At 50.4% G+C, this 16438-nt stretch overlaps 1 protein-coding gene across 2 annotated transcripts; it reads left to right on the top strand.

Annotated features, from left to right (window-relative positions):
* The first annotated feature begins 44 nt into the window (after positions 1 to 44).
* Positions 45 to 13177, top strand: Cxcl12 (chemokine (C-X-C motif) ligand 12). Of its 2 annotated transcripts, none has more exons than XM_013033742.1 (4): positions 45 to 170; positions 4398 to 4515; positions 5778 to 5864; positions 11389 to 13177. In XM_013033742.1, the coding sequence occupies exons 1-4, from the start codon at positions 110 to 112 to the stop codon at positions 11402 to 11404; spliced, it is 282 nt and encodes a 93-aa protein (XP_012889196.1). In that variant the 5' UTR covers positions 45 to 109; the 3' UTR covers positions 11405 to 13177. The 2 variants fall into 2 exon arrangements, with proteins under 2 accessions (XP_012889196.1, XP_012889197.1); XM_013033743.1 differs by lacking the exon at positions 11389 to 13177 and adding an exon at positions 8775 to 11380.
* Positions 13178 to 16438: the final 3261 nt, after the last annotated feature.

Here is a 16438-nt window from a genome sequence, read left to right as displayed (position 1 = left end):
CTCAGCGCCGCTAAAGCGCCCGGCCGCAGCCTCCCGCCGCCACACTTTCCCTCTCCACCGCCGCTCCGCCCGCTCCGCGTCTGTCCCGGGTGCGCCCTCCGCCCGCGCCATGGACCCCAAGGTCATCGCCGTGCTGGCCCTGGTGCTAGCCGCGCTCTGCCTCAGCGATGGTGAGTTTTTGCGCTCGGCGGCCGAGGCCCTGCAAAGGGGTTTGTGCCTAATTCTAGTTGCGGCTTGGCGAAGCGTCTGCGGCTTGCCGGTGCCCGGGTCGCGCCGTTTGGGACGCCGAGGCAGGACCCTCCCCACTCCTGCTCCGTGTACCCTGGGCGCCGTGTCCGAGGTGATGCGCCCCGCAACGTGCAGCCGCGGGACCCCAGCGGGGCGCACGGGCGTCCGGAGCGCGCGGGGGGTGGGAGCCAAGGGCCCCCGGCCCGCGCTGAGCTCGCTTTCCAAGGGGAATCCTCTCCCGGGTCCCGCCGCGCACCGGGCGGGCGGGAGATCCAACCGGGCGCTGCTTGCAACGGGCTCTGCAGAGACGAGCGGCCAAGTCCGAGGAAGTGCTTGGCTCGGTGGCTAGCTCGGGTGCAGCAGCTGCGCGAGCGTCTCTTCCAAGTGAAGCTGATCCCCCTTCCCGCAACCCTCGCGGGGCGCCCGGCCAGGCTCTGGCCGGCGGTGCTGCGCAGCTGGCCGGCTTGCGCCACCCGCCAGGCCGCGCTTCGGCACAGCTCGGTGGTCCGCAGCGACGCGCTGGGGGTGCGCGTCCATCCACCATCTCCACGCCGCTTCCTGGGGTCACTGGTGCAAGGCCCAGAGGTCGTCTAGGCCCAGCGCGTCCTCCAGGGCCCCTAGCACACCTGCAGACAGGGGCCTTTGTGGCGGCCAGCCCCGCACCCAAGCCTCGGGCCGCTGGGAATCGCGGTGTCCCGTTTCACTGGGAGCTAAGGGGCTTGCTTTCTTTTGGCTCTTTTTGACGCCGGAGGAAAAACTCGGTACTCGGTTACAGGACACCATTGCTGCAAAACAAAATAAACGATTGCCTGTGAACACACAAAACAAAACCCTATCCGTCAGGCTGTTGTTCTTCCTGGGCTGCAAAGTTTCCTGAAAAGGGTTGAAAAACTCTATTGTGTGTGTGCCGATGTGTGCATGTTGGTGCTGGGGCTTGAACTCGGAGCCTGGCACTCTTGCTTGGCTTTTGACGCTCTGGTGCTCAAGCCATACCTCCACTTGTGGCTTTTTGCTAGTTGATTGGAGATAAGAGTCTCCAGACTCAGGACTTTTCTGCCTTGGGCTGGCTTTGAACTGTGATCCTTAGGTCTTCAGCCTCCTGAGTGGCTAGGATTACAGGCGTGAGCTTCCTGGCTATTAAGAACACCTTTGAGTGCTCAGTTGGTGGCACAGCCATGGTTTGTGCAGACCGAGTGTGCCCCAGCACTTTGGCAGAGTTCTCCAGGGTCCTGGACCATAAGGGCAGCTGAGAAATGGCGCTAACCCCGTGGAGGGAAGAGCTATCTAAAATCATTAGGGAGTTGATGAAAACAACTGTTAGTGAATGCAGTTTTGATTTTTTTTTTCCTGTTGCTGCTGAGATCTGGGAGGTGACCCCTTGTCACTCTTTGTCCCTTGCCTCCTGGGTCAGGGGACACTCTGGTTTTGGTGTTAATAATTTAGTAAATTTAGTAAAGATGGCTATGTCATAGTGCTCCTTGGAAATGGCTTGAGAAGACAGGAAGGCAGAGACCCAAGTCCTGGAGTCCAGGGTGCAGCTGCGGGGGGGGGGGGGGGGGGGGGGTGTTCACTGAGAAAGTGAAAGCAGGCTGCCTCCCCACAGGTATCTCTCCCTGCCTGTCGGGGTAGCTTGCCTTTGGGAGTTGTCTCCTTGCTCCGAAGCACTTATAGTTCCATTTTTTCTTTACTTACTGGATCCTAGATTCCCCTGCACCCTCCACAGTTCCCAGACTGCACCCTGGGGAGACCCTGCTCCGATTCTGAGCCCATCAAGCCCTGGGCCTCTAGATGCAATGGGGATTTCAGCATTAAACCCAGGGGTGGGTTCTAGTCTCAAGCCTGCGTGGAGGAGCCCCTAGCCAGGGCTCTGTCTGGTACTCAGACAGGAGGATTCTCCCAGAAATTGCTCTGGAGGCCAAGTTCTCTAGATCTCCGTGTAAGGTGACGTGGAGCCAGTCAGAACTTTTAGAGTCATACCCCAAACAGATATATATGCTTATCATCACTGGGGCTTGAACTCAGGACCTCCCTCGGGGTTTTCCACTTAAGACTGACACTCTGCTTACTTGAGCCACAGCTCCACTTCTAGGTCTTTTTTGCCGGTAACTTGGAGATAAGAGTCTCATGGACTTGACTTTCAAGAGATCCTTAGATCTCTGCCTTCTAAGCAGCTAGGATTAGGGATGTGAGCCTCTGGCGCCAGGCTGAAAAGCTCATAACATAAGTAAAAAGCTGTGGGAATGGACAGGAGGTGGAGGGAGGGTTCTGTGAGGACACCTGGGGGTTCTGTCACTTTTCCAACCTGATGAAACTCCCCCTGCTAGACCAGCTGGGAGTGGGGTCCTGAGAAGGAGAGCAGGGATTGCCTTTGTAGGAAATGCGCACATGCGCAATGGTGGAGGGGTGTGGGTCCAGGCTTTGGAATTGCCTTTGACTTCTGGTCTCCACAATTCTATTTAGTGGGGCTAAACAGCTTTTGGGAACATGGCGGGGAGGGAGAGAAGCAGCCCCAGCGCTTCGCTTCCACTGCAGCCTTCAAGCTCACTACTCTAGAGTTGGGGCTAGTCCTGCCTAGCTGCTAGACTTCATTTGTCCTGTCTCCCCTCCCCCAGCTGAAGGGGCCTAGGGAAATGCCAGGAAACCTAGAGGCCGCAGACTTCGGAGGGGGACTATGGAGGGGGATGCAGTTCCCAGGTGCTCTGATTACAGGGACCCGGGTTGCTGCTGGAAATGCTGTTTTTTTCCCCCTGCATCCAGATAACAGGCCATCTTCTTGGTGGTTTTCAAGAAGTTGCCCGTGGCGTTTGGTGGGGGTGGGGGAGCCATTGGAAGCCTCTGCTTTCCCCCAGACTTGGTGTTTGTAAGGAAAGCTAAGCCCTCACGTGCAAGGCTTCACCCACCAGAGACAGAACTTTGGAGCGCGCAGACTCTCTGGACCTCTGTAAATAGGCATAGAAAGCAATCAATCAATAAACCAACTTAAAAAAAATCCCTTGATTAAATATTCTCAGGCACGCATTTAATCCCTGATGAAAGGATCCACAGACTGACACGAATTCAAATAATTTGAGGGGTAATTAAGTAGAGCTAGGATAAAATCTAAAGGAGAAGAATTGACCCCCTCTCCACAAATTTAAGCTTCCCCCGCCCCAGGACTTGCCATTCTGGATTTAAGAGTGAGTCTTCCAGGAGCCTCTTACTAATTTACACTAATGAGTGTCAATTATGGCATTTTTGCAAATTGGCGAATTGGTAATCAAAGATGGTAATGGGATCCAGGAGGCCCCGGTTTGTAAAAGCGCTGCCCCCCACCCCCCATTCCAGTCCAGGGAAGAGCAGGGGAAGAGCCTGCCCTCTGGGAACCCCAGGTAGGAAGCAGGCTGGATTCTTTTGTGGTTTCCAGACCTGAGCTTAAGGTGGATTGGGAACTGCAGGTGGGGGAGGGCAGCATTCTCCAGCCCTGCTGCGGTTCCGAGGTCCCCCCCCCAATCTGGGCCAGAGGGGGAGGGGAGGCGCCTTCCTTCTTCTCCCCACCCCTTCCCTGAGGAGAGAGAGCTTCAAGGAGAAGTGGGGGTCTCTGTCCTGGACTGGATCCCTGTAGTTTCTGCCCAGATCTTGAGACACCTGAACAGGGGGCTGCTATTCTCATCTTCCTATTCTTATAGACCAGCTCTCACCAAATGCCTGCAGTCCCTCCTACTGGAGAGGCTGAGCCTGAACCAAGCCAGCCAGGCAAACCTGGGTTACACTCTAGGGCATGCAGACAGCTATGGCTGAAGGAGTGGGAATCAGTGTGCAAGAGAGAAGTCTGCACACTCGTGGCTTTCTTTTGCTTTCTTTGCAGTTCTGTTCACCATAGCCAAACATCAGACTAGATGCTTCAATCTACCTGTCTGTCTGTCTGTCTGTCTCTGTATCTATCTATGTATGATATGCTTATTTGGCCATAAAGAAGAGTAAGATTATGTCTACAAGGAAGGTGGTGTTTGTCTATGCATCTGTGCAGTCATGGATGGATCTGTGTGTGTGTGTGTGTGTGTATACATATATATGCACATCGATCATGGCATATACATATTATAGTGTAGCTTTCCCATCTCACCCCTCCTGTCTTCTGTGCCAGGAGGGTAACCAGTAACCAGTGGCTTTGTTCTCATTCTCTCCTCCAGGGAAACCTGTCAGCCTGAGTTACCGATGCCCGTGCCGATTCTTCGAGAGCCATGTTGCCAGAGCAAATGTCAAGCATCTCAAAATCCTCAACACTCCAAACTGCGCCCTTCAGATTGTGTAAGTGTGAAGCGTGATCCTGGGGGGTGCTGTCAATCATGATCACATGGGATAGGCAGCCTGGAGCTTGCTGGCTGGTGGTGGTGGCAACTTTGTTTGCATGAGCACTTGATGCATGCCATCCCAACAGCCCTCAGATACCTTGCTGGGTTCTTTGTAGTTCCCACTTTCACAAGCCTCTGTATTGGGGTTCAGTTGTCTGCCTCAATTTTTAGCATGAAGGCAGGGGTGTGTCCGGCTACTTGAGGCCACCTGGCACCCAGGGGCATCCAGAAAGAGAAGTTCAGTTCTTCTCCTGGAGAAGCTTTCTGCATGCAGAAAGTTCTATCAACTTTTTCATAGCAACTGAGACCTTAGAAAATAGAGAATAAACTTGTCAAAATCTTTCTGGAAACAATTTTCTGACATTCACCTGCACAGTTCTTTCCTGTCAATAGAACCCCTCTCCCGTTTGCATGGTCTCCTGTCGCTTGCGTGGTCCCTCACTAGACTGTCTCCCTAGACTGTGATCGTCTTCCTTCAGGACACCCTTAGATCCATTCCATGTGCTGTCAAGATGACTAGCAAAGCTGGGCACTGGTGGCTCACGCCTGTAATGCTAGCTACTCAGGAGACTGAGATCTGTGGATCATGGTTTGAAGCCAGCATAGGCAGGAAAGGTCCATAAGACTCTTATCTCCAATTAACTAGCCAAGTGGTAGAGTGTTAGCCTTGAGCAACAAAAGCCAAGTGAGAGAGGGAGGCCCTGAATTCAAGTCCTGATATTAGCACGCATGTGCACACACACACACACACACACACACACACACACACACACACACGATGTCCAGCAAAATCAACATCAAGACTCTTCAAACGTTTCTAGAACCTTTCCCATCTAGTCTGCATTCCTCTGCCCGCTTCTGTCTGGCCATAAGCTCCTGGAGCATCCTGCCTCCATCTTCCTTCACCTCCCTTCTGCCCTTTGACCTCCCTGGTGTATTTGTTTTCTTTCCTCTTTCTTCCTTCGCCAAGCTCAGCTTCTCCTTCAAAAGCCAGCATCTTACATGTCCCCTGCTGTCACTTCACCCTGGGGGCCCTTGCAGAGATTGTAATCACTCCCAGCTCCTGCATGGCCCTGCCAAGCTCCAGTTTTGTGTCCTCTTCACCCCCTCATTTGTGGACTTCATAGTAGTGGCACTGTCCTGGGTGGTGGGGGGGGTAAAGCCCAGTGCCCAGTCTCCTCACCCAACCGGACCCTGTCACCTCTTCTATTTCCACAGGGCAAGGCTGAAGAGCAACAACCGGCAGGTGTGCATTGACCCCAAGTTAAAGTGGATTCAAGAATACCTGGAGAAAGCTTTAAACAAGTAAGCAGGAGAACCTGAAAGATGTTGCATAGACCATTGAGGAAGGCTAACACCTGTGAGATTCAAGGGCTGGGCTGGGGGGGGAGGGTCTGAGCGCCACGGCCAGGCGGGCCTGGAGGGGGCAGCACTGAGCCAGGCTGCGCCTGGGGGTCTGCCAGTATAGAGAATCTGCATCTATAGCAGTGGGTTTGATACTGCAACTTGTATTCATCCCTCCCTTACACATTGGAGCTGTTCTAACTGAGGTTTTTCTAAGACAAATGTATTATCCCCTCAACCAGTCAGCATCATCGTCATCACCATCATCATTATCATCCTCATAATCATTTTTTTTTAATCAATGATGACTTCAAGATCTGTATTGGTTTGTTTTGGAGTTTCTCCTTTCCTTCCCTCGGGCCTCTGGGGACAGTCCAGTGACAGATTCTTCAAAGGGAGCTCAAGAAAGTGTTCCTTTCTTTTCCTTCCTCCCGGCCACCCTCCCTCCCTCCCTTCATCCCTTTCTTTCTTCCTTCCTTCCCTCCTATTTTCCTTCTTTCTTTCCTTTCTTCCCTCCTCCCTTCCTGCTTCCTTTCTTCCCTCCTTTCTCCCTTCTTCCCTCCTTTCTCACTTCTTTCCTTCTTTCTTCCTCCCATCCTCTCTCACTTCTTTCTTTTCTTCCTTTTCCTTCCTTTCCTCCCTTTCCCCTTCCTTCCTTTTGTTCTTTTCATCCTTTCTTCCTCCCTTCCTCATTCCCTTTCTTCTTTTCCTTCCCTCCCATCCTTTTCTTCCTTCCTTCTTCCCTCCCTCCCTTCCTTCCTTCTTCCCTCCCTCCTTCCTTACCTTCTTCCACATGCTGAGGCTGGAGGGAGGGTAGGAGAGATCCCTGCAGGGAGAGGCCCTCCCCCTCTGGGGATTCCTCTGTCACCATCATCTTCACCCCCTCTCTCAAGTTCAGTGATTGGAGCTGGAGCGCCAGGTAGAAGCTGTCACTGTGGACTGTGCTCAGAGACCCCTCCTGACCCTCCCCACTCTCTCCTGGCTCTGCAAGCATGCCTCACCTCGCTTCTGCTTCCAATTCTATACCTGATCAATGCTGAGTCCCATGGGCAGGAAGGATGGTGGCAGAGGCCTCCCGCCCTGCCTCCTTCTCCTCCTCTCAGTGCCTCACCCCACTGGGGCCCTCTGTGAGATCTCTTTGGCCTCCTCCTCCAGAATGGAGCTGGTCCCTCCTGGAGGATTCGAGATCATGCCTTGGTCATTCCCACAAAAAGGCAAATCTTTGCAGACTTGTAGTAAATGCAAAATTCAATCTGAGAGCTTGCTTTAAGAGCTTCTTTGATTGCATCTGAAGCCTGGGGGGGGGTGGGGGAAAGGGATACCATAGGGGTCTGTGCAAACTTGAGGTTTATGAAATCAGAAGTGGGGGAAAAAAGAAGAAAAAAGCAAATGTATAAACCAGCATCTTGCCATGAACCCCTGTTCTTGGAGCCACAGCAGGGAGTTCAGGTCCCCCCACCAAAAAAAAAAAAATGTGGGCAAGATGAAATTCTTGTGCATACATATGATTCACAGATGGGCCTGGTGGTATTTGTAACTTTTTGTAAGGCATTTATATATATATATATATATATATTTTTCTTTTTGTGCACAATTTTTTAAACGTTTCTTTTAGCAGACAAATGTATTTCAGAATATATTTGTAGTTAAACAATTCATATATCTGAAGTGGAGCCAAAATGTCAGTAGGTAACTTTTATCTGTGATCATAAACCACTGGCAATTTGTAAAGAAATATATATATCTGATCTAGAAATGTGATGTGAGCATTTCAATGTTAGTTAGGGACAGTGTATTTTATCACTTGTACCGAAACTGTATCAACTGTGACATTATCTGCACTAGCAATAAAAGGCGAATTGTTTTCTTACTACGCACCTCTCCTACTGTACGTGGGAATTCCTTTACCTGAAACAAAAGTATACGAGTGAGCTGTTACTCCCTGAGAAGACTCACCCAGGACTCTTCTCAGAAACACATCACATCTACAGCTTGACTTTTGGCCCTTTTAGCTTTTTTCAATCCAACTGGAAGTAGAATGCTAATTTTCCAATAAATAATATTTGACTCACTAATTCTCCCCACCTCCTTTTCCTTGGTTCTCCTAACAACCTCATTTAATCCCCAGAGACTCAACCCAGTAATATCAAGCCTTCCCATCTTCCCATGTTAAACAAATAAAATCCCATGATTCTCAGCCACCGTTAATATCGGGCCTCCACAGAGACAGGTGGCCTCAGCTCATAAATCATTAAATACCATGCAACTTGAATCATTGTAATATGACAGTCAGGAGCCAGTTGCTCTAACAACTTCCTGCTAACCAGCTCTCTGCCCTAGATCTCCAGAACAATGCCAGTCACCCTACCAGGGTGCTCCCCAGCACCCAGAAAGGAGAAATAGGAACGTAGCTGCCTTCCTTCTCCTCTCCTAGGGAGTCACGGGAACCCCTGAGTCCAGAGACACCAATTTCCAGGGTGGTGTCTGATTTTAAAAGGCAGAGATTTGTGTTTTTTTTTTTTTTTTTCATTTTTGAAGAGCTAGTTCTTTGGGAGCCCAGCGTGGTAGCTCATGCCTATAATCCTAGCTACCCAAGAGGCTGAGATCTGAATAGATCACGGTTCAAAGCCAGCCCAGGCAAAAATGTCCGTGAGACTCTTAATCACTGCTCAGGAAAGACGGGGAATATCTGCTGTATGTTAGAATTACTTGTGAACAGTGACTTACCCCAAGATCTTTAGGCCTGAGACAGGAGTTTAAACCAACCCCTAAGGTGGTGGGGGAAGGCAGTGTTCAGGATTATACAGGCTGGGTTAAACTGCTTGTGTATTTACTTCCAAATGATTAATGGTTCTACTAATTTTATCTAAGGGGGCGCAGAGAAGAAAAAGTGGGGAAAAAAGAAAAGATAGGAAAAAAGAAGCGACAGAAGAAGAGAAAGGCTGCCCAGAAAAGGAAAAACTAGTTATCTACCACCTGGAGACAGACTGGACCACAGTGCCCCAAGCTCACGCTTTGTAAATTTGCTCTGTGCCCCTCCCTCCAGGGCAGACCCGCCACCCCCGGTGAGTGGGCAGACTTCCCTGGGCTGGCAGCACTTCCCCCCCCCCCGGTGGCCACACTGCCTCCTCTATTTATGTGTGTTTCAAGGCCTCTTTTCTTGGTCTGCTAAGTTATGAAGAAAGGTGCTCAGAGACTGGGGCAGACGCTGGGATGGGAGCCTGTGTGCATTCAGGACCTTCCCGGCATGGCTGATAGTCTCCAGCATCATCCTGAGCTCAGCCCTCCAATCAGAAGCTTCCATAGCTCCCAGAGAAGGAAGCCTGCACTCCAGGGCCTGGCCTGGTCACCAGCCTGACCAGAGGTGCCTTTCCTGGGAAGGCCTTGTGTCTTCTGCCCCCCTTTCCCATACTTGCCTGTCCTCATAGGGCAGGTGACTGACTGACTTGCTCTTAGGTCCGGTTCTGTTCTCCCCCAGTACCTGTTACCTGGCCCTCCACCATTCTGTTATCTGGTTAGAGACATCTCTGTCTCCTGCTGCCCCTCAAAGCTACTCACGCAGCCTGGGTGAGGCATGTGCAAATGTGTGGACCAAGAAGGAGCAAAGGATACAACGGCCAGCGAACGGATGGGAGGTGTTTCTTAAGGAGTCTGCTCTTTGGGCAGTTCACCCTCGTGTCTTCCCATGGGGCCTCCCCGGTGGAGGACAGATGTGCATATCTGTGAGGAGCCCACAGCTGTAGGCTTTCCCCTTTCCCCTTCCACCAGGAAGATCTCTGCCATGACCGTTGGGGTCAGGGCCCAGGGGGCCTTCTCTCCTCACCTAAGGGAACACCTGCCTTCTATGAGGAGGATTGAAGTTCTAGAACTTTCCTCCAAGCTGCTCCCTGACCCCTGCCCATTTGTCTAAGGATTACTCTACTTTAGTGCTTAGGACTGAAAGGACGTGGAAGGACCCTTGACCTTCTTGGCCTTACCCATCTCACATAAGCATCCCCCACCCCACCCCGTACCCCCAAGCTCTGTCGGTAATTTCAATAAATGGATGCAGAAAGAAGAGGTGGTTGGAGGAGAAGGAAACCCACCAAAGACCCTACACTTCCGATCCTCTTGGATCCCTTGTGCCTTAATAAGCTCTCTTATGATTCCAGCGTTAAATAAGTTACAAGCACCTCTGCTCCACCTCGAAGCATTTACTCAGGGAAGGTCCTGCGTGGCCATCAACCGCCCATTTTTATCTGGCAGCTTCCCCAGCCCTCACTGCTTCCATCAGGTCTGGGGACAGCAGGCCTGAGCCTCTGGGTAAGCAAAGATGCCTCCTTCTTCCTCTCTCTTCACCTGTTCAGCACCCCCGTGGCTGTCAGCTCAGCTCTCCAGGGCTGCAGCCCTATCCTGGGAATGCCAGCTATGGTTTGGCCTTGGAGGCCTGGTGTAGGGTCATCCTGAAAGGTCAACTCGTGCCCAGGCAACAGGAAAGTTTGTCTAGAGAGGGATATCTGGTCTCTCCTAGAACAACGGCAGGGAGAGATGTTCCCATTCTAGCAACCAAGGGCCAGTGTGAGGCCACCCTGAGGTAGCAAACCTCATTGGACAGTGCCCAGGGGACCTCCTCCTGTCCCTGTCTCACTCCTGGCATGGGCAGGCTGCAGGGGCTAGGACAGCGGACCACTCTCAGGGAATAAAAGCCAGCGCCACTCTCTTGTGTTTCTGTGTCTCCCTGGAGCATCTGTCTGTTTCATGAGAGTCTTGTGAAAGTCTTACAAGGGTGAGCCCCAGCCTGCGGAAGACAAGTCTCCATGCAAGAGCAGAAGAGCCCTCCTGTCTGCACCCCATGGTGGGCTGAACCTAGCAAGTGCTTGACCAAGTTGGCAGCCAAGTGGAAGGTGAGGGCCGCCCTGCGCTGCCCAGCAAGGTGCCTGCCTCCTGGGAGCATCGGTTGCCCCTGCACCGTCCCTGGGGTCACTCTGGCTTCCCCAGGAGACCTGGTGCGGCGCCAGCTGAGAAATCCTGAAGAAGAATGTGGGTGGTTGGCGGACAACAAGAGAAGTGCCACTTCTCAGGGAGTGCCAAGGCCTGAGGCTGCCCAGGGGGCACAGTGCCATTGCTGGGATGGAGGTGTGGCCACAGCCCTGGCCCTCTTACCCTCGGCAGGGCAGGGAGGGTCCACAATGACCTCAGTGTTCTTATGGTTCAGGCAGGGTGCCCTTCATGTGCAACTTGTGCCATGTTTTTGTGTTCCATTGTGCGTCGCCATGCCCCGCTTGCTATATCCATCTGCCTGTCTGCTGCTTCAGCCTTCATCAGATCTCTCCGCTCCAGCCCTGGCTCTGGCTCCTCGGTCTCCTGGTCTCTCAGACCTGGAAGGAAGACATTCATTCACCTGGGAGCTGGAAGGAAGGCAGCCACGTCCAGGAGCAGGGCTCAGCACACCAGGCAGATGGTGAGAACCTGGCCTTAATGGTGTCTTCTCTGTTCTTATCAACAGGAGGTTCAAGATGTGAGAGAGGCCCAACTCCTGAGGAGAATGCCAGAAGGAGCCTAGGTCTGCAGTCAGTGTTAGGGAAAGGCCAAGGCATTTCCCCTGCTCCTGGGCAGGGCCAGGTGCATTTGTAAGGGTCCTGTTTCTGCACCATTTGCTTTATTCTCACCATTTGATTATATAGCAACTACATGGTGTTTATTATTCTTATTGTTCATTTACTTTGATTATCCAGTGTCACTGGTGACAGGAGTTTAGGCTGGGGCCGTTATGTAATTTGCTTTAATTTAGTCTGTTTCTTCTGGAGCCACTCCTCTCCTTATGAGTTTTGTATCTCTCAGAGTTCAGACAGCAGGCTCCACTCCCTTTTTCAAGTGGGAGCGAGGCTCTGCCTCCTCCCTGAGGATCCCAGGCGGAGGCCTGGAAAGAGTTCGAGGCCAGGGCAAGAGTGAGACCCGAGACTCACCCTCATGTGCTCTCCTCCGCATCCCATCGCATTCTCCTCATCATTCTCTCTCTCATCCATCATCACCTGTCACGAGACTGTCTCCATGACTCTGCCAAAAGGAGAAAATTTCCTCTCAAGATCAAAGCTTTTATTTAAACTGGGTGCCAAAGAAGGAGTGAGAAATGGGTCTGGCAGGCCCGGAAAATGCTGCATGCCTCTGTGTTTGTGTGGGGTCATGTTCGCTGCTCCATCCTGTGCTTTTGTTCAGTCAATGTCATCATCCAGGTCCCGTCTCTTGTGTGTGTCCTGTCACTTCCCCAAATGCAAAGGCTGAGTGTGAGGACATGTCCCCGGGCCCTGTGACCATCAAGGCAAATAGCCTCAGTTTCTCTACTGGGCCCAAAACCAAGCAGGACCCTTAACCAGAGCCCAAGGACCTATAGTTTATGGCAGCATTGACTTTGAGAACTGCTAACTCTCATGATTTCTGTGGCCATTGTTTTAACGTCTCAGCATCAGGTTCAGCATTGTTCAGAGTGGGGAAGGGAAATTAATAGGAAATGAATTCTCAGTTATTATCTTGTATTTCATCCCCAAAGTTGACGTAATCAACCCTAGACTGAATATTCCCTTTCGATTAAAACCCAACCTTACCCTTCTCACTGTTGGATAATGCTGCCATCTTGCCTTACACCATGACCTGGACACCTGTGCCACCAAATGCCCCCTCCCACCTCTGTGAAGCAAAGCAAGGCATTGCTGTAAGAAAGATTAAAATTACCTGACATTGGGATTAGGGTGTCTCTTCCACTGAGAGTAATCGGTCGCTATATTAAATTGTTTGAACATGTAGACCCTTGAGGTTTACATGAAATCTCACTAAAACTTTTTCCTTTTGATTAAAAGACTCCTGTAAAATTCTTTAAATGAAGAGAATGGGGGAAAAAAGATCAAAGCCAGGATACTGTGTGGAAATCCACTCACCACAAACTTGCCCTAATTTAAATAAAATGAAAATTCTCAAGCCAGCCAAGATATATGTACAACTAGAGTCTGGTGGGGGTGGGGTGGAAATCTCAATTAGGAAACAAAACTGAATTTCAAAACCCATTTTCTAAATTGTCACTATCATATCTGAGTCACAAGGGAATAATTGGATTTCTCATGTGGATAGTCATTTTACAGGTGACTCAAGACATGTAGAAAGCTCAAAAATGTTTAGAAGATCTTCCCTTAGATCACATGAGTCAGGAACATTCCATCTGCTTCTTGACAAGAAAAAAAACCTATAACTCTAACTTGTTTGTATATGGGGCTTGAACTCAGGACCTCATGCTCTCACTTGACTTTTTTTTTTCCTTCAAGGCTGGAGCTCTACTACTTGAGCCACACCTCCACTTCTGGCTTTTTGCTGGTTAATTGGAGATAAGAGTCTCATGGATCTTTCAATCCTGGCTGGCTTTGAACCATGAGTATCAGATCTCAAGCTTCCTGAGTATTTAGGATTCTAGGCTTGTCACCAGTATGCAACTATAACCCTAAATCTTCACTATAATTAAACAAGAAAATCATATCTTTTTCCTGCCTGGGGAAGAAGGTTGTAGATAAAGGTAGATTTACTGGGAGGATTACAATTTGCTCCTAAATATAGATTACTCACAGGAAACAAATCTGTATTCAAATAGTCCGTTTGCAAAGGAGAAGTCTCTCCCCACCTTTCCCTTTCCCCCTTCAAAGTACAAGTTGAGTGCATCTCTGAACGATTGCCCAGGGCATCTGGAACCTTCTGTGCTGGTCCTGCTTGTAGCCATTTCCTTGGGCTCTGGTTACCTCTAGGATGGTGTTTGTTGCCAGCCTTTGTATGTGGATTGAGAGACATGCTGTGTGTTGGAATCTAAACCTGTGATGTGTATCGCTTGCTCCGTTTTGTTACCTGCTCCTGTCAGACACCAAGACACCCAAGAGGGGGCTCAGGAGGGTCCTCTGTCTACCTGCTTGCTACAAATTAGCTTCAGCTTGATGCAGAGGCTCTGCCCAAGCAAAGGTTGTACAGTCTCCCTGGGGGATATCCAGAGACCCAAGCTTTCCACTGGACCCTGTTTAATCCTTCTGGGGGTGATTCTTCATCGGAGTGAGGGGCTTTCTCACTGGGAGTTTGTCACCTGTCACAGGTGAGCAGATTTTCCCAGCTAGATGAGCATTCAAGATGCTTGGTCCATCTACATGGCTTCTCTGATCCATCCCAAAGGGAACCCCTTCCATACTAGTGCTCCCCGCAAAAAGAGCTCCAAGTTCTAGAAGCACACCACTCATGTGGCCTAAAATAATCAAAAGTGAATTTGTGTGATTCCCAGCCTTATCGGGCTCTTGGTGTCTGCGTGGTGATAGAGTCCGTGTTAAATGTGATAAACGCTGTACTTTGTATTTTTCCATTGCGTCTCCCAGATAATGTGAAAATGGTCCTGAAGAAGGCAGCTTCCTCTGTGCACTGCAGGCTCCCCCCGCCCTGCCCTTAAATAAGTAACAGCTCCACAAAGCAATTTCTACTTGGAAGTCATATTGATGCAAAAGGTGTAACTGCATTTATATTTTTCCTAATAAAGATCTGTATCCAACTACAGCCTCCAAGTGTTTGGAATGAATATAATAACTCATGGGCCTTTTCTGCCCAAACACAACACCAAGGTACATAGTTTAGCTGCAGAGGGCAATGGGCAGAAGGCCATTCCATTCTGGGGGCAGAGCTGGTGCTGCTGGACTTAATAAAGCCAGTGGCCTGGGGTTTGCTGGGATCACTTCTGAAGACTAAGACAGCCCACCACTCCACAGACTGGAGTCCCAAGAATGCGCCCAAAAACTGAGGAAGGAAGCCTTCATTCTACACCTGTCCATCTCAGAAGAAGGAAGCAGAATTTTCTGTCCCTGTGGCACTGCTGGTGACACATTGCATGCTGTTATCCTACACAGCACCATTGCCGGAAGTCCAAAAGGCTCTTCTTTGATTTTTTTTTTGTGCCAGTACTTGGACTTGAACTCAGAACCTTTAGCATCACTCCCTTAGCATTTTTACTCTATCACTTGAGCTACAGCTCCACTTCCAGTTTTTTGCTGGTTAATTGGAGATCAGAGTCTCACAGACTTTACTGCCCCCCCCCAGCTTTGAACCATGATCCTCAGATCTAAGCCTCCTGAGAACCTAGGATTATACGCATGAGCCATGGCACCCAGCCTTAACACTTTCACGCTCTTTCTAATCAGCTAACCACTTTGGAATAGAGAGGCCACACAGCTGCTCCAAATGACTGATCTGGATTGTTGCTGGCTCATAGTTGACCATGTCACCCCAATGGTCAAAAACTCCCCACGATTTGCAGGGTAGATGTCACACACGTACATCAGAGAAAGGAAGAAGGGCTCTAGGCTCCGGGAGGGGTGGCAGGAGGCCCTGTGCCCTGTGGGTGTGACGTGAAGGTGACTCAAGGCTACCTCTGCCAGCCCCCATGATCTTGTCATTAGTTTTAAAGCAAGAGCTCTGAGTGATCCAATGGACTGGATCCAGTCACCAGGTCCAATATGGACAATTGGTTCCCAAACCATGGTGAAGGGCAAAGAAAAGAGACTTCTTCACAAACAACCCTGTCAGGAAGAAGAGTCAAAGGGGCACAGTGGCTCTGAGTCTATATGTAAATGGGGTCTGATAAGAAGGCTAAGATTTTATCTTAAAAAAAAAAAGTGGTACAGGCCACTTGGACCAATCCGGTTTGCTGATTTTCAGGAGGGCACAGCTGGAATTCACGGATTTGGTTCTTGTTTCTTTGCCATACCCAGAGTCACAACACCCAGGAACTTGGGCAGCTGGGAGACAAATAAGAGGAGCCACAACCTTATCAATGGATTCGGAGAGAAGGGATTCAAGACAAGGAAGCCCGGACAGATCAGTGACGTGGGTGGCTGCCTGCAGAGATTGGGGAGGTCCTAGTACCCCTCACCCCATTCCTGGTCAGGCAGGCAAAATGGACAAGGCAGGCATTGAACAAGGAGACTTGGGGTACCTGCTGGCTTTTGACCAGAGCCTCTCTTCTGAGATGCCTCAAAGTTCATCTCCAAGTCTTCTCTCACAGCCTTAGCTTCAACCCCAAAGAAAGGCCATTCAAACCTCAAAGACGCCCTGGCTGGTGGCTGCCACCCTCTTAGGGCTATTCAAAGACCCAGAAGTGTCCCTAAAGCCTGTCCAAGAGTACCATGCCCTGACTTCAAGACCTAGTAATAGCACACTTATCCCTCCCCCCACAAAGACATCAGTGTACAGTGATTCAAGCCTGCAATCCTCTGGGAGGCAGAAGGCAGAGATTGTGGGATTGTGGTTCTAGGTCAGCCTGGGCAAAATGAAGTTAATGACTCCATGTTGCTGAGGGGTTGATTGTGGTAGCATGAGTCTTCTATCCCAACCACAGGGGAAGCACAATGGCTGGGTACAGTGTCAACCCCAAAATAGATAAATAGCAAGATCACAATCCAGCCTGATCTGGGCATAAATTAAGACTTTGGCTCAAAAATAACAAGAGGTGGTGTGGTTAAAGAGGTATGGATAAAGTGTAGAGCACCTGC

The sequence above is a fragment of the Dipodomys ordii genome, unplaced genomic scaffold (genome assembly GCF_000151885.1).
Source record: "Dipodomys ordii isolate 6190 unplaced genomic scaffold, Dord_2.0 Scaffold176, whole genome shotgun sequence".
Lineage (NCBI taxonomy): Eukaryota > Metazoa > Chordata > Mammalia > Rodentia > Heteromyidae > Dipodomys > Dipodomys ordii.
Note: the sequence above shows the minus strand (reverse complement) of the source record. Positions and strands in the feature narration are given on the sequence as shown.